The 23,458-nt window shown below is 33.0% G+C and overlaps 2 protein-coding genes and 1 long non-coding RNA gene across 8 annotated transcripts; 2 read left to right on the plus strand and 1 right to left on the minus strand.

The window, feature by feature from the left end:
* Positions 1–1,235: 1,235 nt before the first annotated feature.
* On the minus strand, positions 1,236–4,820 carry LOC108330928 (PLASTID TRANSCRIPTIONALLY ACTIVE protein 6, chloroplastic). The gene is made up of 6 exons (XM_017565530.2): positions 4,233–4,820; positions 4,060–4,128; positions 3,814–3,918; positions 2,952–3,071; positions 1,824–1,913; positions 1,236–1,746 (listed from the first exon to the last, which is right to left on the minus strand). The coding sequence occupies exons 1-6, from the start codon at positions 4,716–4,718 to the stop codon at positions 1,630–1,632; spliced, it is 987 nt and encodes a 328-aa protein (XP_017421019.1). The 5' UTR covers positions 4,719–4,820; the 3' UTR covers positions 1,236–1,629.
* A 3,560-nt stretch (positions 4,821–8,380) lies between these two features.
* LOC128196160 (uncharacterized) lies at positions 8,381–10,858 on the plus strand. Its single transcript, XR_008248331.1, has 3 exons — positions 8,381–8,562; positions 8,706–8,778; positions 10,578–10,858. It is a non-coding gene; the product is annotated as an uncharacterized LOC128196160 (long non-coding RNA).
* Positions 10,859–12,086: 1,228 nt separating this feature from the next.
* LOC108331925 (ubinuclein-1) lies at positions 12,087–23,181 on the plus strand. Of its 6 annotated transcripts, XM_052876201.1 has the most exons (15): positions 12,087–12,457; positions 13,297–13,377; positions 13,472–13,558; positions 13,714–13,806; positions 13,943–14,019; positions 14,473–15,073; positions 16,198–16,297; positions 16,411–16,502; positions 16,619–16,702; positions 19,143–19,268; positions 20,574–20,708; positions 20,795–20,842; positions 21,191–21,292; positions 22,527–22,808; positions 22,875–23,181. In XM_052876201.1, exons 1-15 carry the CDS (start codon positions 12,284–12,286, stop codon positions 22,977–22,979), a joined length of 2,187 nt encoding a protein of 728 aa, XP_052732161.1. In that variant the 5' UTR covers positions 12,087–12,283; the 3' UTR covers positions 22,980–23,181. The 6 variants fall into 6 exon arrangements, with proteins under 6 accessions (XP_052732161.1, XP_052732159.1, XP_052732160.1 ...); XM_052876199.1 differs by having other exon boundaries at positions 12,088–12,457; positions 22,527–23,181; XM_052876200.1 differs by having other exon boundaries at positions 12,088–12,457; positions 20,577–20,708; positions 22,527–23,181.
* The last annotated feature ends 277 nt before the right edge of the window (positions 23,182–23,458 follow it).

The raw sequence follows: 23,458 nt of genomic DNA on the forward strand, positions 1-23,458 counted from the left end.
CTGATCTATATATGCAGGCTAGGAGGCCAGGCATTGTACTCAAAGTTAGTTTACTACTACAGTGTGATCTCCACAATCTGACCTTGGGATAAAGGAAATGTTCCCTGCTTCATTTTTTGCGTGCTACAATTTCAACATCTCACACCTCCACTTCATCTTTTCTACATCTGTTCATTTATGATAGGCCTGGAATGGTAAGAGCTGGAAACATAGGCACACCCTAAAAGGGAATTCAAGAACAGAGATTCTAGTTATACCCAAATAAACATTGCACTGTTACAACCTTTGGAGCTATATATTTTTGTTTTGTTTTTCTTTTCCAATGAGATTTGTCAGAAGCTATTGACACGTACTTCATAGAAATTTAGCCATTTTGTTTTTGTATTATTTGTAATACGAACCAAGGTGTTTGATATTGGGAATTTGAATATGAGAAATTGTTTTGATTTTAGTTGAATCAGCACCCGAAAGAGTGCTTATTCCGTGCTATTTACTCCACACTTCTGGTTCACTTGAATGAATTTGGAAAAGAATGATTCAGGGAATTTGAAGGTAAATATAAATTTTGTTGTTGTTTATTTGAGTGGATTTGGAGGTAAGTGATAATGGATTTGAAAATAAAATTTGTGAAAATTAGTGTAGGATTTGATTGACGTGGCAGATTAAAAAAATTTACTTTCAAATCCACTCTCATTTATTTCCAAATTCACTCAAATAAACAACAAAAAAATTTACTTTCAAATCTCCTCAATCACTCTCCCACAAATCCATTCAAATGAACAAATCATTAATTACATTATTCAAATAAATTACTTTTTACAGAGGATATTTCGTGTAATCAACTTTAAGCTATCTCGTCTTGTAATTTTATAACAAACGTTTCTATAAACTATCTCGTCTTATAATTTTAGCAAAAAATACATTCTAACTCGTCTTAAATTTAGTTGTATTTCAACCTTGGATATACATTTCTAAAAAACCATTTGCTCCAGTGTGTAAATCCAAGGTGAGACAACGTTCGTAGAAAGAGATATTTCTAGAAGGAATGAAGTTTGAGGATGGATTATGATAAAGGTAGAGTTCATTGAAAAGTAATTAAAGCTTAAGAGAATAAGAGTCCATTTGTTTCATCTTTCTTTTCAACAATAGTCTTTTGTTTAAGTTAATTGCTTTTAGAAAACTAGTGGGTTTGATTAAGTTCTCTAAAAGTAAATGTTTAAAAACAGACAGTAATATTAACTAACTTTCAAATTATTTTTTCATTCCTTAATCAATAGCATATATACACACACACACACATGCGTCTGTGAAGAGATATTCTATTCTTAATGCAGCGGGTTTGATCAGAATTTGGTGCACAACCCCAGATCTACATATCCCACCCAGATTCCAGACTATATTCAGCTGTAGATCATAACAGCATATTGGAAAATCATTCTCATATATTACTGAATTCCAACAGCCGCATCTTCATCAAGTTACAACAAAAAAAGCATATGATCAAGCAACTGGCACACAATTTCAGAAATGAAAGGTTGAGTGTAATTGCCCTTCAACGCGTTCCCAAGTTCGACCTCCCTACCATACCGTGTCTATCCATGAGGCCCTCTTGGAATACCTTCTTATCACTCAAAACCAGTTGGAAATGCTGAAGTCTCTTAGCTTTTTAAGATGTCTCTCCATTTCTGCTCTGCTAGTCTCCCACTCTTGCTTTTCTATGACTGTCGTTGGATCCTCTTTTTCACTCTGCAAAGATGACATATCAGAGGTATAATGTAAAGATAAATGACAAATAACAAATGGTTCAGGGAAGAAATAGTCACCGCATGTATTATCTTGAACGAGCTCCCACGATCAGATATAACAAGTAAGTCGGTCCTTCTATCTCTTGTTCTCCCTCCTGGAGCTGTTACCTACAAAAAGGCCAACTTATTATTAGTGTAAATATTAACATTATGGACAACAAAAAAATGAGTCACAATTATCCACATTTATAACACCTGTCTCACAAACATAAGCCTGGATGGGGTGTCAGCGGGAAGAGAGAAGAAAAAAAAAACAGCCCCAAGTTTGTGAGAAAACTCTCCTTTAAGCACTTTAAGCGACAAGTGAAAGAGCCATGCAAGGCAAAGAAATTCAATCAGGGTAACGAGGTTTTAAGCAATTAGAATTCAGCAGTTTTGGTTGGATTCGTAAGTTTTCTTAAGGCAGTAAAATGTGAAATATGGTCAGCCAGAAACTATCAAAACAATCATCATAAACTTTATTATAGCAAGAATTCTAAATTACATAAAATAAAATAATGTAAGCCAATAAAATTGGAAAAGCCATCTGAAGTTGTCATGCTTATATGCAGTATAATTAATCATATAGCAATCGATATACCCCACTCAAAGCTGTGTAGAAGCACAATGTCAATCTCAGTTCTCGACTAACAACTAGAAATTTGCAGAGGTGGAAAAAGCATTTTGGCCCACATCAGTAGTTTGGGACCTAAGATCTAAGATGGGCTTTGATATCATCTTAAGACTTAGACTAGAATTCAGCTCAATCAGACAAATTCTGCTTATAAAGGGAGAACTGCTCGGACTCTATAAGGATTGCATTGGTAATATCTATAATTGACATGAAATTTGAACACATCTATGCATATGGAAAATAACAGTACAACTTAGAAGTTGGCATGAATCCAAAATTAAACCAGAGCTCTATCATGCGATGGTATTTCTCAGGATTATAACTAAGACCCTAGAGCTATATGCAAGAACATTACGTTTGAGAAAAGGTTCCAGGAATACAGTGTCTAGCACTAAGAAATAAATTGTTTAACAGTAAAACAATAAAGGTAATTTAAATTCAAGGCTGAGAAAAATAACTATGGAAGACTAGTTCTGCCATAGCCAGCAGAAAATATTCCACAAACAACTATGCTGAGAATAAAAAAGAATTACCAAAACTTTAGCTCTGGTAATTGACTTGGTTTTGGAATCAATAACATATATCTCTTCAAAATCCAGCACAAACTCAGGATCACCCAACCTCCGATTTTTGTAGTGTTTTGTCAAGTATACCTGTGACAGGAAATAATTTCACTGAGGGAGACATTTTAGCCAAAAACCAGAGTGACATTTTAGTTAGTAACTATATTAATTTATTTTTTCTAATGCTTGGACTTGTTGATATAAATTTAGAATCAATTTTCTTAGACTATGATACCTGTAAAGAAAGACGTAAGAAACAACTACCATCTTCAAGGAGAGGGGAAAAAATCCTAACACAATGAAAACCAGATCAGAGTTTCCAAAGATTCTAGCAGGCAGATATTTATGCATAAAAGTAGGAATGAATTTTTCACATAGGCATAAAGATGAATAGAACCAGCCTCATTAGTTCATATCCTGGTCAACCATCTAATATTCCTAAAGAAAGGATGTAACACACACAGATAGACATATATATATATATATATATATATATATATATATATATATATATATATAAACAATTAATCAGTCAGAGTGGTCCTGGGCCCAAAGGAAGATACTTCACTCACCCTAGATCACCTACAAGTGGGATGGAACCCTCTTCCTGAGACAACTAAAGTAAAGCTCATTGCCCCACTGGATTCTATGACAGGATTATTCAGTAATATCTCACAACTCTTGAGACAAACTCTAGAGAGTGCAATCCTTCAAACAGTTACATTTACTCTTCTTATAATTAGTATATCCATTAAAACACATAATTGTAAGAAGTACAGTAACTGCAATTGACGTATTACTTGCAGCCTCGAATAGAACAAGTTGGTCATACCTTCAGGATCTCCCTCTCAGTTTTATATAAAGGATCTCGAGGCGCATCAATAGGTGGCTCTGTCACATTGTAGCTTCCATAATCACTCTGTGCACATCTAATGTACTACACATTTGACCAAAACGACAGCATCCATTAAACACATTAAATATTATATATGAAAAATGAATTACTCTAAAAATCATATCTAGCTCAACATTTTACAGATAGAGGGGGAGAAAAATAATTAAATGAAGCGAAACATACCTTCTGGGGCATTGGAGCGAGAACCCTGGGAATTGAATAAACATCTGTATCTGGAGGAGTAACGTACATCTACGAACAGAGATTCAATTCAAGTACTCGACGATAAAAAAAAGCTGAAAGCAACGAGAACGAAAAGGCAGAGGTGTAACTGGAAGCGTAGTAGGGTTACGAACCTCTCTGAAATCGTAGACGTCGTTGTCGGGGTCGGGGGGCTTGCGGATGAAAAAGTCGCAATCGACGAGGCTGATCTTGTGGAATTCCTCCTCGTTGATTTTGTAGTCGACGACGGTTTCAGAGTTCCAGCCCTGAGTGGAGACGAAGCTGCCACTCTCGACGATGGTGATGTCCTCGTCGGCAGCGGCGGCGAGAGGGAGGAGGGGATCGTACTCGATGTCGAAGTCCTTCTTGTTGTCGAGCTCCTCCATTTCATCCTCCTCCATCTCGTAATGGTCGGGGCCGGCAGAGTCACCGTCATCGTCCTCGGCGCGAGTCAGGAAAGGGTTGTGTGTAGACCTGGAAGGCGTGCGAAGGAGAGAAGAGGAATGGGAAATAGAGAGCGGTTTGAGTTTGAAGGGAAGGAAAGAGCAATGTGAATGGGGATTGAGAGAGAGTGGCGGCGAAGCGAAGAAGAAGGTGGAGGTAGTGGAAGAAGTAGTCATGGTGGTGGTGGTGGTGGTGGTGGGTTTTGTATAGAGGGTTTAAGGGGGAAAAGAGAAGAGTAGAGAACACAGTGAGTTAGTGTAACTCATGGTGGATAAGATTTGGGGAACGCTGCGTTTTAAGTATCTAAATCTAAAAACTCCTGAAAATCATACTCGTATGATTAAAATACAAATAGGGTAAATGTTAAAAATGGAAAAAATAGATAGTGTTAAATTACACGATAAAATAGGATAGTGTTAAATTCATATCTACTGAGCAGAACAATATCCAACTAAAATTCAAATAGGAAAAAAATAAATCCAAATACGTAGTGTTAAATTAAACAATAAAATACTAATATAGCATGAAAAAAAAAATCATCTCTAACGTTTTATTTCATTTGTAGTAATTGGTTTTTTCAATTTTTCATTCTTTAAAATTGTGTCCGCTTATGTAAAACAACATATTATAGTAAATAAAATAGATATTTAAAATATAATGAGTATTTTAATTTAAATTTTAAGGAGAAATGTTTTTATAATTTTTTTTTTGCAGAGTAATTTGTGATGTTACATATTGAACCGTTTAACACAAATGAAAATTTGGTAACTACATGAACTACAAGTTATATATACAGAGAATATATGGATTTGCTTGCAATGTTGTTGCCTATGTTGTTTTTCAAAATACTATGTTGTATTAGAAGATAAGGAAGAAGGAAAATAAACAAAGAGGAGGAAAAAAATTGAAAGTGAAAAATTGAAAGTGCAAAATGAATAAAACTCCAGTATTATTGATAAAAAACAAGTTTCATAACCCAGAAATGGGCGATGAGAAGTTTATACAAAAAATGTATAAAAAGTAGACAACTAGAAAATGTATAGGATAGATTATGGAAAAAGAAGTTGAGCAGTGATTTGACATTGGACTAATGTACGATATTATACTTGTTTAACATGATAGATTTATTTAATTCGTATATGAAGTAACTCATTTAATATATTGGTAAACTTGCATAAATAAATAAGCATATTTATCTTAACAAACTCATTTAATTAATATTTGAATATATTCGTATATTTCTATATTTGTTTAATGAGTATATGAAATAATTTGTCTAATATATATTGTTAAATTTGTCAATTCAATATATTGATAGACTTGTCTAATGTTGTTGGAAGACTAGTCTAACAAGTGTATGAACACAATTGTCTAATATATTTTCGTGTACTTGTCTAATCAGTTTATGGACTAACTTGTCTAATCAGTTTATGGCCTAACTTGTCTAATTAATTTAATTTATGGAATAACTTGTCTAATATTTTTTTATATACCTATTTAATTAGTGTGTGGATATACTCATTTAATGCTTATTAATTAATTTGTGTTGTCAAACATGCTTAGACTCATATAATGACGGTAAAAACATATTTGTTTAGTGTTTTTTTATACTCATTTAATCACTATATGAAAAGATTGGTCTAATATATATATATTGTTAGACTCTTTTAATTAATGTATGACAAACTCATTTAATGTATGTTATTATACTTGTGTGGATAAAGTCATCTAATTTGAATTGGTATACTTGTGTAATAAATGTATGAAATGATTAGTGTAATTTTTTTGTTATACTCGTCTAATAGACAAAATTGTATACGACAAGACTCGTATAATTAATAAATAGTCAGACTTGTCTAATGTGTATTGTCTCTCTATCTTTTATATACTTGTACGAGAACATCTTCCTTGATGTCATTCTAACTCCAAATCTTAGTTTCAACTCATCACCTCATCTGTGGAAGAACAGTGACTTCGGGGGAACCTTGCAAAATTTGCAATATCTTTTGTTGGACCTCAATTACATTCACAAAACCTTAATTTTGCTATTGTGAATTGTCCATCTCTTATGCACTAGACTTATTCCCATTGGCATGGGTAGGGCTGGGCATAATTAACCTAACTGCACTAAACTATAGATTATCTATACTATATTAAACTATAAAAACTAAACTATTTTTACTCATAACTAAATTATACCATGTTGTGGTTCAGTTTAAAAAAACTGAACCTTTATAGTTACAGTGCAGTTAACTGCTTAAACTATCTCTTTTATGTTTATCCTTTTATGTTTATCTTCCACCGTGCTTTGTGATAAAGTCTTTTCCTATCACTTTTTTCTTTCAATCATCGATTCACCATAGTTAGAAAGATTTGTTGTTGATGATCCTGTTGACGTTCTATTATTGCAATTTTAGATTTAATTTTCTCATATTAAACTTATAAGTTTTTATTTTTGATTTAATTTTAGCATCTTACCTTAATTGGGAATTTTTTATTTAGTTAATTTTTTTATTAATTAGCTGTTCTTAAGTTTAGACAATCCACCGCATAATTAAATTGTGTCTCATTCTTATTCAATTCTTCATGAGGCAACATAAACAAATTATCTACCTTATGATAAATGATTTTTGTTAAATATAAAATTATTTTAATAAATTACATGTAAAAATTATATTTTGCATATAACATATGATAGAAATAATATTTTATATGATCTGTATTATAAAAATATATAATTTATCTTAAAGACAAAAATAAATAACAAAATTTAAAACTTAAAATAAAAAAAAATTACCGTAAAAATTGTGTAACGAAAAAGTCAAGAGTCTAATAAAATTGACTTCCATTTATAATCTAGAAATAGTTTAATTAATAGTTTAGTTATTAATTAACTGATATAAGTTCAGTTTTTAAAACTGAACTCTTAAATAATATAGTTTATATATAATATTAAGTAGTTCAGTTTTTTATAATTTATTAAAAATACAGTTAGTCTAGTATAATTTCATTACTTATGTCCAGTCCATGAAAATCATGCCGAAGTTTTAGGAGTTTTTCATTGTGGAACCAACTTTCCAATTCTGTCCCACCTCCATGTTTTTGTACTTACAAAATATGAAACTCAGGTTCAGTTACTTCACAAGTTTTTCATGTTGCAAGGAGGTAGATATGACAACATTTTGGAGATTTTGAATGTTAAAGAAAATTACATTGTAAAGTTTTTTTGGTGGTTAACCCATAACAACATTGTTGAAGATTGCTTTCATTACTGGAAACTTCCTTACTAGTTCTCTACAAACGAAGAGGTGCTTCAGGATTCATTTAGTGAAGAGAATGTGGACGAAGTTATGGCTTGTAAAATTATAAAATTACGTGTTACAAAAATTAAACAACACGACACGTCATTCTATTAATAATCACACAATCAAATTTTATATAAAAAAATCTAATACTTATTTAAAAGATTTTCATATACTCACTATACCATTAAAATTTATTTAGACCTAATTTTGAAAGTTTCCATATTTATGAAAAACCTTAATTTAGCGTTACCACTCAATAAGATATCACATACATTTTATTACTTTCTTACAAAAAAATTATTTTATTTTTTTCATCAAAATTTTTCTTTAAAATATTTGCTAATTTAAATTTCTCTAAAATATATGTATTTATAAGTATTTATTTACATAGTTTTATATATATTTATCTAAAAAATTATTTATATATTATTTGTAAGGCCTTATAAAATATAACATTATAACAAAAAAGTGTGTACACGTGGTAACATAGGATAGGTTGGGCAAAATTAGTAAAGTAAAAACTCACATATAAATTGTGCTTCAGAAGAACGTTCTCCCTTTTCTTTCAAGCACTTTCTCTTTTCTTCCTTGCCTTGCCACTCTCTCTATTCCAACTCCAAAATCTAATCATTTGTTTCCCGAATTGAAGCTACCTAGACCTTCAAGACTCCAAGAGCTACGTTTCTACCGATTGATTTTCCGTTTTCTCCAACCAGTAAGAAAACCCCCTTTCTCGTGTGCCCTAGGGTTGTAAGCATGTGATTGAACTGTTGCATGCAACCCATTTCGTTTTCTTCCATAATTTAGCTTCTATTTGGTTCTAAGATTCATTTTCCATCATCAATTGATGATTTATAGGTGATTCTAACATTTTGGGAGTGCAAGCAAGTGGTCTACGGTTCCTACTTGAGCTTGGTTGTCTACACTAGAGGTAAGGGGAGCTAGTTCTACTCTTGATTTTACTGTGTGGAGTGAATGCATGATAAAATTTGTAGTGGTATGTTGTGGAAGCATGAACTTGGTTCTAGTTAAACTTGAAATGCATGTATGGAAGTGGGTGTTATGTGAATTTGGTGATTGATGGCTATAAACTGTTTGGAATGACTTAGAATGATGGAATTGTGTATGTTGGAACTGTTTTGGCATGAAAATTTTGTGGTAGTGCTGTTAGAAAGGAAATCAAGTGTCTTTAGGGTCAATTTTAGGCCATTTTAGAGGAAGTGAGATAGTGATTTTGAGCAAACGAGGTCTCCAGCGTTATTGGACTGTTGGGACAGTTTTATCCACTGTATTGTGACTTGTTTGAGTCACTAAATTGGTCAAAATTAGTGCAAAGAGGTAAGATCGGGTTTTGGGTCTCTAAGTTGGGAAAAATTGGTGTTTTAGAGTTAGAAAGGAAGTGTGGTGGTCAAATTTAGAGTTAGGCATTCTTGGTGATCCTAGTCAGTTTAGGTAACTTAGGTAGGTCATGTGTGACTTAGTAGGCATGTTTAAATGGTTAAAAACCAACTCCAAGTTGTAGAATTGAATTTAGACCTCTACGTTGATAAAATTGAAGTTATAGAACCTAAATCAATGCATAAACACTTTATAATAATGTTAGAAAGGATTAGAATTGTTTAGGTAAGTTTAATTTAGCATGAAAGTTGATTTATGAGTGGTAGAAGTTCACCAAAATGATTAGAATTGGTAAAAGGGAGTTAGAGTTGCTCAATTATGCAGAAAAATCTGCATAATTTAGCTTCCTCTGCAGACAAAATTCGCTTAGCGCACAGGGGGGGGGGGTGCGCTGAGCGAATTATGTGTGACAGATTGAGTGTTTTTGGTGTTTTTGATGTTTTGGGAGTTCCGAACGTCCGTTTTGGACGTTCTTTAGTTCGTTCTGGGGGTTTTTGACCCTTCCGGAGCCATTGGTGAGGGTCTCCAAGCTGTGTGAATTACTTAAGTATTGATAATTAAAAGTCCTAAAGAAATTTGTGTTAATAAGTGATGGTTTTGTGAAAGTATGTAATGTATGAGTTGTTTTTATGACATGGTTGATGTTGTATGATGTTGTATGGGTTTGGTATGAGACAATATAGTAAGAATGCACTTGAATGACTATGAAATTTTATGTTTGATGAATCAAAGTGGTTTATGAGGTACATTATTGATCCAAGAGGAATATCATGTGATTTAAAGTGGTCGGATTGAATATGAAATTAAGATCTCTCGGTGGGATCAGTTAATGTATTGAATGAATGTGAGAGGCTTCCATATGGGGGGTTATCCCTAACACTCCAACTGTCTTTCATTCTCACTTAGAGAGGATTGACGCGTGTGGTGGGAGTAGTGGGAAGTCCTAGGGTAGGCGCTATCACTGAAGGTCTATTCCGCAGTAACGGACTAGCCTTGTGTATGGTCGGGTGAAACCCCTCGGCAATGGCTTTGCAAAGCAGTAGGGGCCATCACAAGTGCACAACCCGCCCCAGCTCTACATACATTCTATGTCTGAACGTGTCTAGGAGTCTTAACATGATAGGATGCTTGCTTTAATGAGTTTTGTGAAATAAATATTTATGTTTATGATGACTTACATGTTTATGTGTGTATGGACGTTCTTGGAAATGCTAGATTGAATTGAAACTATCTGTATGTTTGTTTGAGACCTAGCTCACCCTTGCATTGTATGTGTTGCATGTGTTTGTCTTCTCCCTTGCGATGATCATCCAATCCTTTGGATGTGAGCAGTAGGTGATGATGTACCATTGGAGCAAGCTTTGGAGGTTGAAGAAGACCCAACCCCTAGTACTTAGGCCTTCTACTAGCTCTTAGTTGATTAGCTTGTTATTTTGAAAAACTCCTAGCTTTTATTTTATATAGTTCGACACTTTTGGAAAAAATTTTAGGTCTCTTTAAAATTTCAATAGCCTTGTATTTTGGAGAACTTTGGAAACTTGTATTCAAGTTTGATTTCGTTTTAATTCCCTCTATCTTTTGGATGACTGTATACATATTTAAATACTATTATCTCTATCTCTCAACTGCTTTTACATATTATAATAGCTGAATCCTATTATATTATATGTGTATATGATATTTTGGGATGTCACATTATTTTTTTCTAATTATTTATAAATTTTGTTTATATCTATTCACATATTATGAATTATAACTTTTAAGCTAAGAATATTTGAATAATTTCTGTTTTTATTTTTTTTATTTTAAAAAATTTAAAATAAAAATTAATAAAATATCCATATATTTAAAGTATGTCTTTTTTTCTATAAATAGAGATTTTTTTTAAATTAAATTTTGATACCATAAATCAGCAAACCTTCTATATATATTTAAAAAATTAATTTATCAATTTTTTTTACTTGTTTAATTATTTAAGTAGTGTATAATTAATTTTAATTTCATTGAAATATTTATTTTTAATTTATTTAACAATCAACAAAATAAAAAAAAAAGTGAATTTATAATTGAGTTTTCGAAAAGTCAAATTTGTTCTTATCAAATTGAGTATCAACATGGAGTAGATGACTCTTAAGAATTAAGTTGTTGTTTCATGATTATGAGAAAGTTCCACATAAAAAAGAAAAATATCTATATGCATAAAAACTCTATGATTTAAAAGGTAAGAATATTGAATAATAATTTTGTACTGAATGTGATGAAAATATTATATTTACGAGCTTCTTAAATAAATAAACAAATATATTTAAAGATATTTCGTTACTTGAATATAATTTATTATATTTTAAAGTTGTTATATAATAAATTATTATATAGAAATATTAGATAATTAATTATTATATTATAATATATTAAAGATATAATAAAATATAATAAGAAATTATCATATATAAAATATTATTTCGTAATATTTTGAAAATGTAACATAATATAATAATAAATTATTATGTTATAAGTTATTATTCGTAAATATTTGAAGATATTTCGGTATTACAAAATTCTTACTAAATATAAAGTTATATCATTTCAATAAATATAAACACAGTATATTTTCTGAAGAAATAAAATTAGATGTAGGTAAAGAAAATAACACTTTTGTTGAAGGCAGACATATAGTAGTTCAGAACAGTCAGCGTGTAAAGGTATCCAAACAAAAAACTATTATAAAGCTATTCAAATCCAGTTCTACTTGAACCCGACCCATATTACCCGACCCATATTACCCGACCCAGTTTCCTTTCCCTCCCTGTTTTTTTTCTCGGAAAAGAGCGAGCAAGAGAATTTTTACAATCAAACTCGAATTGCAGTTAAAACCCCAACAGACACACTCATTTTATTCGATTTTCTTTAATTTTCAGCAATCAATTAGTTGTGAAACTGTATGTTTGAATCCCGCGCGATTCCCTTGTTCTCTGTCTAATGTTTCTCTCCCGCGCCCTAATTATCGAATCTCTGTATCGTCGGTGAATTGGATTCCCATGGCGGAGGAGAAGAGGGCGTCGTCGTCGTTCGTGAAGAAAGGCGACCGGCAAATGTTCACGGTGGAGCTTCGACCTGGTGAGACCACCATAGTTTCGTGGAAGAAGCTGATGAAGGACTCTAGCAAGCCTAACGGATCCAATTCGGCACCGCAACAAGTCGCAATCGCTCCGGTGAGACTTTTCTTCCATCTCGCTCTGTTTCTCTCTCGATGTTGTTTCTGACAGCACTGTCAATTGGCTGCTACGTGTGAAGTATTTTCAGCTTTTGCTGTTAGTGTTTTGCTTCGATTCTTTGCATTTTGGTGCGGTGTTGTTTTTGGATCGAATTTCGGGTTTGAAAGGGTTTTATGTGCCAAGCTGGAGTTATTGTTCTTCGAAACTATCAATCCTAGTTGACTTTAAGTTCGTTATTTTGAATGGTGCTGTATTTGTCATTTTACCCGAATGTATGGTCCTATTCTGGTGTTTACTGGGCACGATGTAGCTAATACGAGTTGAGTAGATGTACAGTGGCATGGTTAATTTGAGCTTTTAAAGAAAAGAAGTATATTCCGAGTACTAAAATGTGGACCAGAATGTAAGAGCAATTATTCTGTAACGTGATTCTTTTGATGTTTGTGAGGTAAACCAGTTTCGGAGATTTGGTGCTGAAATTTATTTCATTAGTTTTAGGCAATAATATTGGTTCATACGTTAATCATTCTTATTTGCATAATTTCTCCCCCTATTTAACAAACATCTGTTTTATCATACTTCAGGGGTTCTTCTGTGCATAATGATGAGCATTTTATGAGATTAGTTTTACGCTTTCATCAATAGATACGGTTGGAGTACTTAGATCTAGTTTTAATATTTGAGAATAACGTAAGATGTAGTGGTTAGTGGATATGTACTTGCAGTTGTAGATATGCTCTACTTCACTAGTGTCTGGCATACTAGCTTTTCTGGTTTCAAGTTCTCTTATTTTTAATTTATTTTCTTAATTCTTTATGTTGTTTTGTAATTGATAGGCTTTTGATACCAAATTCTCATTTCATGCTTCCGTGCATCATCCCCTTCCCACAAAATTAGTTTCCAGGCTCTTTTATATTGTATGTCATTGTAAAATCCAGCTTATTGTCATTTTGAAATTATGCATTGTCTTATGCTGCACTATTCTCAGAAGTCTCTGCCCATTTTTTTTAGGGTGAACCTGTTGATGTTGAAGAAAATGATCCCTCTCAGCCAAACCGTTTCAGTGCTGTAATAGAGAAGATTGAACGCCTTTACATGGTATTTTTTTGTGTCTTACTAGGATTTTTACTTTATGCCCTTCATCAGCAGCATGAATTTGTTTTTTTGAACCTTTGGTTAATATTGTAAATGTGTGTTTAAGTATTAATTTATAGCTTCTTGTTGGGAATAAATGGGATTCCCAATTGTTTCAGGGCAAGGATAGTAGTGATGATGAGGATCTGCTCGATGTTCCTGATGATGATCAATATGATACCGAAGACTCTTTTATAGATGATGCTGAACTGGTAGGTACTTCACATATTTATTCTGTTCATTATGACCCTCTTGACCTTTTATTGCTGAGACAGGAATAGTACTGTTTTCTTGTGATGGACTTTTAGTTTTCGGATTTTTTTATATCTTTAATTGTTCCTTATGCAGGATGAATATTTTGAGGTTGATAATTCTGCAATCAAACATGATGGGTTCTTTGTAAATAGGGGGAAACTGGAACGCATGTAAGTTTTGTGGTTTTTGAATATAGCATTTTGTTCTTTTCAATCCACACAAGGTTAAAACAAATCATAGAAGGGTTACTTTCAACTTGCTTTTTTTTGTTTGTTGATCCCTTTTCAATGCTGAGGTGGGTCTGTTGTTATCATTTTATTGTATTTGCTTTTTAATAACCTCATCTTTTAGCTGACTGTATTTATTCATCAGTTATAACTTCTTTGGTTTTTAAGACATCTACGAACATGCTTATCTTTATTAGTTAATCTTGTCATATAAGTTTTTTGTGTTCCTAAGAAGATTGACATGAATATTTCTTATTGGCAAACTATTTTTCCTTTCAACTGAGAAAAATTTGTAGCAATTGATTGAATATATTTTGTTAAAAATGGGAGCAAATAGGGTCTAACAACCAATCAGAAATTCTTCTTACTGATTGTTGTTTCTTTCTATATTACAAGAAATGAACCTGCTGCACTACCTAACCAGCAACCAAAGAAAAGGCGCAGAAAAGATATAATGAAGAATGGTGAAAACAATGATGGTCATGGATCAAATAAAAATGCAAAAGTTGGCAGGCCAGCATCTGGCAAAACAGCTTCACTGCACGCAAGAAATATGTTAAATTTATCTGAGAATTTGGTTGCACCTGATGAACATTATGAAGACTTGAAACTTTCAAATCAGTCAGATGTCTCTGGAATTATTTCAAAAAAGAAAGCTGTTGATACTAAACCGACATTGGACCCTTCCATCTCTTTGAAAACATCAAATGATGATGTTCCTGGTGTAACAGATGCAAAAGATTCTGACAAGCAAAGGATAGGAGTTTTTCAATCTAAGAACATTAGTGATAAATGTAAAGATGGAAGTGGATCATTTGATGCATCTCATCAGAAGTACAATGAGAAAAGTGCTTATGCACATTCCAAATCCCAACCTGGAAGACCCCCAAATAGTATTGATGATTGTGAAAATATTATACGGACAAAAGAAAAAAGTGGTATGTGTGAACTGCCAGATCTTAACCTGTCTGAGGGGAAGTCTGCTACCCAAGCAACGGTAAGTTTTTATTTTGTTTGCTTTTCTGTGCTCCCTTTTTCAACTTTGATTTGATAAATACTTGAATAAAACAGTGATACCAACAAAAGAGGTCCTCTGCACTGTATTGCTTTCATCAATTCATTTTTTCTACTAAACAGAAGGGTTACCCATCATGAAGTTCCAAGTGGGCTCATGTTACTTTCAACAATTGCTTTCAAAAGAACATTCTCTCAATAGAACCACTTTCCGTTGCAACTAAGGGAGCAATTTCTCTGAAACTGAGGAATTACATTGCCTGTGTTTGAGATAGCAACGAAAATGGATTATTTCAATATTCAATGTTTATACTCATTTGTTGTTATTAATTATATGAAATCAGTCGTGTTTGATTATATTAGGTGGAAAGTAATTTCAAGATAATCTATTTTGATTGCATTGCATAGAAGAATCGGTTTTCATGGTAAAATTACAAAAATGGTGTATGATGTTTTTTGTAGTAGTTGGTTTTGTATTTAAAATAATAAATTGTTGGAAAAAATGAAAGTTAAGCAAAAGAGGAGCCGATAGTGTTCAATCGCATGCCTCAAAACCTTTTACTGTATAAAAAATCCTTTTCATTTTTGTATCCCTTTGATATTTACCAACAAGCCAGTTTTTGTGAGAACAACTTTTATTCTTGAAAAAAAACTTTTTTCTTCCAAAAATATTCCAGTCCAATCCATGCTATGTGTCAGATGAAAAGAGAGATAAACTCCCCAATGGTGTGCCAATTAATAGGGCAATAGAATAAGCCTTGCTGATCCCTTTTCTTTGCATGAAGATGCTGGTAGATGTTAAGCAGTACCATGAATTAGTTCTGTACTCTTACTGCTTCTACCCAGGCTTTTGACTATTTCTCTTGGTTGTCATGAACATGATTTTCATTTGAAATGACAGTTACCTTATTTAAAGGATGTTGGCATACAGGGATGGGGTGTGTTATATTTAAAAGCAATTGAAATAACAGAGTTAAACTATCCTTTTAACCAGAACATTTGAACTATAGAGATAATGATGGTTGTGCATATGAATATCTATGGATGAAACTGTATATGTTCTATTAGTTTCTCTCTTGATCATGAACTTATTTGAATGTTGTGCAGAAATCTGAAAACATGCAGAAGAAAGAGGGTTCTAGTGTTAGGCCAAAAACTTCAATGCTTGAAAAGGCTCTTCGTGAGTTGGAAAAAATGGTTGCAGAATGTAAGATTGGAAATTAAGTTCACAATTAACATGGATAGGAATTGCGAAATGTTTCCTTCTGATGCTAAATTTTACTTTTCTTTTAACTTTGCTCCTTTGAAACAATGTTACAGCCAGACCACCAGCAGTGGATAACCAGGATGCTGTCAAAAGGAGGTTACCTAGAGACATAAAGCTAAAGCTTGCTAAAGTTGCTAGACTGGCGGTACTGGAAAATGATACTTTCTTGGTTTTATGCTTCTGGAGATTTATACTATTTTATACTGTTTACTTAAGGACTTTGAACATTGAAATATTAATTATATGTTTTTGTCGCATCAGGCAACCCATGGGAAAGTATCAAAAGAGTTAATTAACCGTCTTATGAGTATTCTAGGCCATCTGATTCAGCTAAGAACATTAAAGGTATTGCATCCTGTTAAATATAAACATACAACAATTTAATGTTAGTTCTTTCAGTTTCTAACTTTAGTCTCCCCTCCGCTTCTTTTAGTTGTCATATATAGTTGAAATCCTCTTTTAGTTGTCATATATAGTTGAAATCCAAAAGCTGTGTTTGAGTATGCTTGTTTCTCAAGTTCCCTGTCTATTGTTTCTGTGTTTTGTACTTTTTTTTAGTTAATTTAATTATTAGAATATCATTTAAGGCTAATAAAATATGGTTTGTGGGCATTCTTGACGTAACCATTTGCATGCTTAGTTAGGATTGTCCATTGAGAGACTTATTAATTTTGGTGATTTTCTTAGAAAAAATCCTTCAATTTTCCTTTCCTGTTTTTGCTTCTGTTTGAGTGCTTTGATGTGACTATGAAGCTATGGCAATATCATCTATTAATGTCAAAACCGTGCTGCTCATTATTTATTTTAGGAAGTTTTCTATTTTATCCTTGCTGTAATTCTATTCTTTATTACATGTGTATTTCACCGTTAATACTAGGATTATGTATTTAAAACAATCCCATAATTACATGGATTTGTTCCCTTAGAATTAGCTCTTCAGGCTTATGTATTTATAGGTTCAATGGCCTCATTACTGAAACATAGAAGAAATATATTATATTATTCTTTCTACATTTGAAATGGTATCAAAGCTATTCAGAGCTTATTCAAAGTCAAGATCTTTGGGGCTATTATGTCACTGTTATGAAACTCCTGTTAGACCATAAATATATAAGAATGAGACTATATATATATATATATATATGTTATATAAGTGAGTTGCAATCTTCACCTTATAAGTTGATTTTGTGATATTTAGTCATTCATAAATCCACTTACTAAAATAGTGTTTTGAGAGGGGATTCACTAGGAAGATACGATACTAAAGAGAGATGAGTCAAAATCCACATAAGAAATTGATACCACCTTCAACTCAAAACCTTAAGGCAATAGGTTTGTGGGTTTGGTTCCTTGTATGCTGCTCATCTTTTTCATTTTTACTCATATATTACTTGGATTTTCTAATTATCTCCCTCTCAAGTTTGAGTCGCTTCCTTTTTGATACATCTTCTCAAGTGGAAGTATTTCTAACCATGGGTATCTTACTAACAATCCTTACTTACACTGCCATTCGTCATAGTGGGACATACTGTCATTGAAATAGGGAAGACAACCTACTAACTAACTAGTAGTCCAATTGATTTAAACATAAGGTTGAGAAGTACAGTGGAGGATATTGCAGTGGACAAAGAAATGTATTAAAGACTTGTTGGTAGACTTATTTACTTACCTCATACTAGGCCAGACATCGCTTTTGCTGTGAATCTAGTTAGCCAATTTATGCACCAACAGAAAGAGGCTGATTTACAAGCTGCACTTAGAATTGTTCATATTTAAAAGGGACTCTAGGAAGATGGATTTCTTTAAACGAAAAGAGTGTAAGTCTTGAAGCTAATGGATGCAGATCATGCAGGGTCAGTTGTGAATGGGAGATAAACTACTGAATGCTGCAGCTTCCTTGGTGGAAACCTAGTGACTTGGAGGAGCTAAATAAATAATGTAGTAGCCATATCAAGTGTTGAAGCCTAATTTTGAGCAGTGACCCACCGAATATGTAAACTTCTATGGTTGAAGATTATATTGGAAAACTTGAAGATAAAGTGGGATGAACCTATGAGGTTATGTTATGAAAATAAATCCGCAATCAATATAGCCCACAACTAGGTGCAATATGATAAAACTAAATATATTGAGTTGCACAGACATTTTATCAAAGAAAAGGAAGACAATGGCTTGATTTGCACCCGGTATGTATCCACTCAAAATCAATTTTCAGACATACTCACTAAAGGACTGAACTGTATTAACTTTAAAAGATTTATATCCAAGTTGGGAATGGAGAATACTTACTCACCAACTTGAGGGGAGTGCAAAGCCCTTCTACTCATTATGGATTTTAGGAGGTTTTTTTATTTTATCCTCGTTATAATTTTATTCTTTATCATAGGTGCCTCTTGCCATTAATACTAGGATTATGTATTTGAAAATAATCCCATAATTACCGGAATTTGTTTCCTTAGAATTAACTCTATATTTCCTAAAATAACCAACAGGCTCATGTATTTATAGGTCCAATGGCCTCATTTTTGAAATATAGAAGAAATATATTATTCTTTCTAAATCTTAGACTTAAAAAGTCATAATACTTTGTCAACTTTTAATTCAATTAGAACTGTCTTCACGAGTACTAAGAATTTCACCCCTAATTTATCTTGCTTTTTTTTTTAATCTTATAGTATCTTGATAATTTTCTTAACTGATATTTGTTGACTTTATTCAGTGTGGTTTAGGTATATTTAGGTTTGTGAAACTACTTATCTTCTCATACAGTGTTTTTCTACTGCAGAGAAACTTAAAAATAATGATCAGTATGGGCCTGTCAGCAAAGCAGGAGGAGGATAATAGGTTTCAACAAATAAAGAAAGAAGTTATTGACATGATTAAGATGCTGCCCCCAACTTTTGAATCCAAGGTTTAGTGTAGTTTCACTTGCTTTTGCTTCCTTTATCATATATCGGTAATCTGGCTTACATGCGTTGTATTTTCACTGATGTTGAATTCTGATGAATTCACAATGTCTAGAATATGTAGCTTGAGATTCTTTAAATTGTTGTTTTTGTTAGAATAATTAGCTGTGTGAGTTGTGTATTAGTTGGGTGTGAGTTGTGTGTGAGGTGTATTCCATTGTTATAATCCCATAAATAAAGGATGAAGAAGGGTGAATGTAAGCTCTTCACTTATCTAATATAGATCCTCTCTCTTCTTAATCTCATCATGGTATCAAAGATGGTTGTTTGAGTTTCTTCCAGCATTGTCTTTGCTGCCGCGACGACTGGCGGCCGTCTTAAGAATTTTGTCCTTCAACACTTGTATTTGAGTACCTTAGTCTTGCTCTCCTAATTTCAGTTCTCTGCAGTGCCTCTTTCAATGTTGTCCACTGTTCGCTGCCATTGTCCACCACCGTTCGCCATCAGTTATGTCCTGACAACTGGATTTGCTGCGCACTCTTGAAGACGGGTCATATATTTTAGGAGGAGTCTGTTTGGCTATGCTGGTTTGTGAGTCAAATTTGGTTTATAGATATTCTCTCGATGGTTTGAAGCCTACGTGCATCTTGTTCTAAGCTGAAGTTCCCAGTTTATTGTCTCACTCGAGAAAAGTTGATTTTGTTGTATCAAATGACCAACATACATATGAGTTGACCAAGTTCTTAATGAGATATCGGATTGAGTTTATTTATTCCAAGTTTGATACATACAATTTGTATGCTTCAGTTTGAGGGAGAGTGTTAGAATAATTAGCTGTGTGAGTTGTGTATTGGCTGTGTGTGAATTCTGTATTAATTTGGTGTGAGTTGTGTGTGAGGTGTATTCCATTGTTATAATCCTATAAATAAAGGATGAAGAAGGGTGAATATAAGCTCTTCACTTATCTAATATAGATCCTCTCTATTCTTAATATAGATCCTCAACAGTTTTATCTGTCACCATCATGTGATTTGTTTAGCATGTTCATCGTTGTAGCCTTTGTGGTTCATCATTATTGTTTATGTCCCCTCATCACAATTCGTATTATTTATCCTATTATCCTTTTTCTGGTTGCTCTTGTTATGGATCATTAGAAAGGGATTTAATCGGTTTTAGTTATGATACTCATATTTGTGTTTTCTTTCTGCATCCTTTTATGTTTGCACTTATATTGACATTCACTTATATGTTTGCTCAATTGATATTTTGATAATTTAATTTTGAACACATGGTGTTTTTGGGCACTTCAGCAGCAGCAGAAAGGTGAAGCATCTGGTGATTTTCAAGAATTTGGTCCTGATGGAAAAACAAATACAAAAAGAAAGTTTGCCATGGATGCTGCATTGGAGGACAAGATCTGTGATCTCTACGATATTTTTGTCGATGTATAGATTTCATCTTTAGATATTTATCTTGAAATTCTTGGTTGTGATAAAGCTTTCTTATTGAACCTTGCTTGTGATTGCTGTAGGGGTTGGATGAAAACGCAGGTCCACAGATCAGAAAGTTGTATGCTGAGGTGGTTCAAATTTTCTAAACCTTCCTCTCAATACTGGTTTTTCAGAGCTACTGGGTTGCTTGCATTGTATTTTTTATGCCAAGGATCAAAAAGTCAAATCAACTTGGTTTTTTGATTAAAATGTTTGCAATTTTTTCTTGAGAATTTATTAGTATCATGAATATACATTCAGGGAACTTTTCTTGACTACCACATTTTTTCCCAACAAACAACTCTCGTCTTTCAGTGGCATTAGTTCCACTTAATAGTTAATGTGTTTAATTTTTGTTGTGACTTGCGTGAAGTTAATCTGTTTTCTTTCTATGAACAAATATATATTTTCTTAACTTTTAATTTTCTTGTCTCCAGCTTGCAGAACTATGGCCCAGTGGTCACATGGACAACCATGGGATCAAACGTGGAATTTGCAGGGCAAAAGAGAGGCGCAGAGCACTGTACAACAAGCATAAGGTATGGCTTTTGCAGTTAATAATGATTTTTATATTAGGGGAGCATTATTGAAACCTCACTTTCTCTCCATAGAAGATTGTCTGTGCTCTAAGCTGTAAAATCCTATATGGTAGAGATATGCTACAAGGAACTTTGGAGGAAATTATTAAAAGTGATCTCAGTGAATAGTATCCTTGAGAATTTGGTTTTTAATCCTTGCTACTGGTGTTACCTAGGAGGATAAAGCTATTGTTCTTGTTGTATTGGAAGTTTTATAAATGATTACCCATAGAAATTAGTAATGAACATCATATAGACAGTGGAAACTTCCTTCAACATTTTCATTTCATGGTATTCTATTTCAATTACATCTATCTTCTCTACTGGAAGGACATCGCTTTTCAAACTATAAAGTTGATGTTAATTCACACAACTGAGACTGTTCAGGCTTACAAAACTAGGTTGCTCCAAGGATTACCCATAGAAATTAGTAATGAACATCATATAGACAGTGGAAACTTCCTTCACCATTTTCATTTCATGGTATTCTATTTCAATTACATCTATCTTCTCTACTGGAAGGACATCGCTTTTCAAACTATAAAGTTGATGTTAATTCACACAACTGAGACTGTTCAGGCTTACAAAACTAGGTTGCTCCAAGGATCATGTTTCTTTTTTCTTTTTTCTCATGATGCCTCCAAAGTTTTGATTTCCTTTAGTTTCTCTTCATTGTTCATACTGTATACTTTCTCTTAGAGAGTAAGTTTACACCTGATTCAATCCTACAAAATCAGTTTGTGAGCACCCATTTATATACTGAGGATTAGGTATCTTGAGCATGAAATTACATTTAGGTGGTTCAATAGTGATGACATGATAGATCCAACAAAACTTGCTTAGATTGGTTTTGATATCATCTTAGAAAGTAAATTTAAATCTAATTCAAACTTATAAAATTGATTTTGAATGTGAGGTTTGTATTTACTTATATATACACTATAATTTTGGTCATACTTCTAGCTAGCGTAGGATCTAAAACTTTTCACAAACATAACATGAAAAAAGAGGACATTGTCATGGTATCTTTAGTAGATTTTAGGTTTTAAAAATACATTTTCTTCATTTGATAGGGAGAATAATTGATTGAACCTTATTAAAAATGAAAGAATAACATTTGATTCTTTTTATGCCCAGATGATCATCGGGATTTCATATTGATTTTGATCTCATGGGTTTACTTGGTTGCTGTCAGGACCAGGAAAAAATTAAGAGGAAAAAATTGCTGGCACCTAAGCAAGAGGAGAACGTTCGATTTGATGCCAATTCAATTACTTCACAACAGAACCTGCGAGAGAGATCAGCTCCTGAGTCCAGCAGTCATGGTTTTACTTCAGGGAGCAAGCAAGTTTCTAATGCAAGTCCAACTGGCCGGGTACCCAGTCCAATAAATGGTCTAAAACAAGAAAAAGCAAAGGGAAGTTCAAGCAGTTCCCTGGATGATGTCAGGGCTGCAGAAGGTGTGCTAACAAAGAAGGTAAAGAGAAAACCAGAACTCGAGTTAGAAGCACATTTAGTTGCTGAGAAGGTGGCTTCCTTGCAGGGAGAAGAAAGGCCCAGGTCCCTAAAGCAGCAGTCCTCAGGGCCACTTGCCAACAAATCAAATCTTCAGCCAACATCTGTTCCTGATCTTCAACATTCAAGCTAACTTCATATCATGTAGGTTTAGAGGTTTACCAAGCCCAATGTCCCTTTATTTTTTTTTTCTTTTCAATTTCCTTCTTATCCCCTTCTCTATCAAATAGTTCCCTTCCTATCATTTTTGTAATTATATATCCTTGCAATGTTCTTCCAAATATAGATAGATTTATTGTTGTTAGTGATATTGGACAAGCTTCTTATTTGGCTCTTACGCTTCTCTAAGGCAATTGTTCCTCTCTACTCATGCAATTTTCGGAAGTTAACCATGCTTAACATGAATTCATAAACGTGTTGTGTAGAGAAAGTTACATTAGCCTACTTCCAAACCAAATATTATTTAAGGAAATTTGTATTCTTTCGCAACGAGCCCTCTTTAACCCAATTTTAGTGTACTGGATGAATAAAAGTACTTTTTATTTTTTTGAAATAAAAATTTCGAAATGCTAACTTATTTTACATTTTATTTTATAGAAAATTTTAATTGTC

The sequence above is a fragment of the Vigna angularis genome, chromosome 4 (genome assembly GCF_016808095.1).
Source record: "Vigna angularis cultivar LongXiaoDou No.4 chromosome 4, ASM1680809v1, whole genome shotgun sequence".
In the NCBI taxonomy this organism is placed as follows: Eukaryota; Viridiplantae; Streptophyta; class Magnoliopsida; order Fabales; family Fabaceae; genus Vigna; species Vigna angularis.

Coding starts and splice junctions, on each gene's coding strand:
- LOC108330928 (XM_017565530.2), bottom strand. CDS start 4,718: ATGACTACTTCTTCCACTACCTCCACCTTCTTCTTCGCTTCGCCGCCA. Junction 3,919..4,059: donor TCGCTCCAATGCCCCAGAAG/GTATGTTTCGCT, acceptor TCAAATGTGTAG/TACATTAGATGTGCACAGAG. Junction 1,747..1,823: donor CGTTCAAGATAATACATGCG/GTGACTATTTCT, acceptor TCATCTTTGCAG/AGTGAAAAAGAGGATCCAAC.
- LOC108331925 (XM_052876199.1), top strand. CDS start 12,284: ATGGCGGAGGAGAAGAGGGCGTCGTCGTCGTTCGTGAAGAAAGGCGAC. Junction 13,378..13,471: donor TTTCCAGGCTCTTTTATATT/GTATGTCATTGT, acceptor CATTTTTTTTAG/GGTGAACCTGTTGATGTTGA. Junction 20,709..20,794: donor TCTACGATATTTTTGTCGAT/GTATAGATTTCA, acceptor TGATTGCTGTAG/GGGTTGGATGAAAACGCAGG.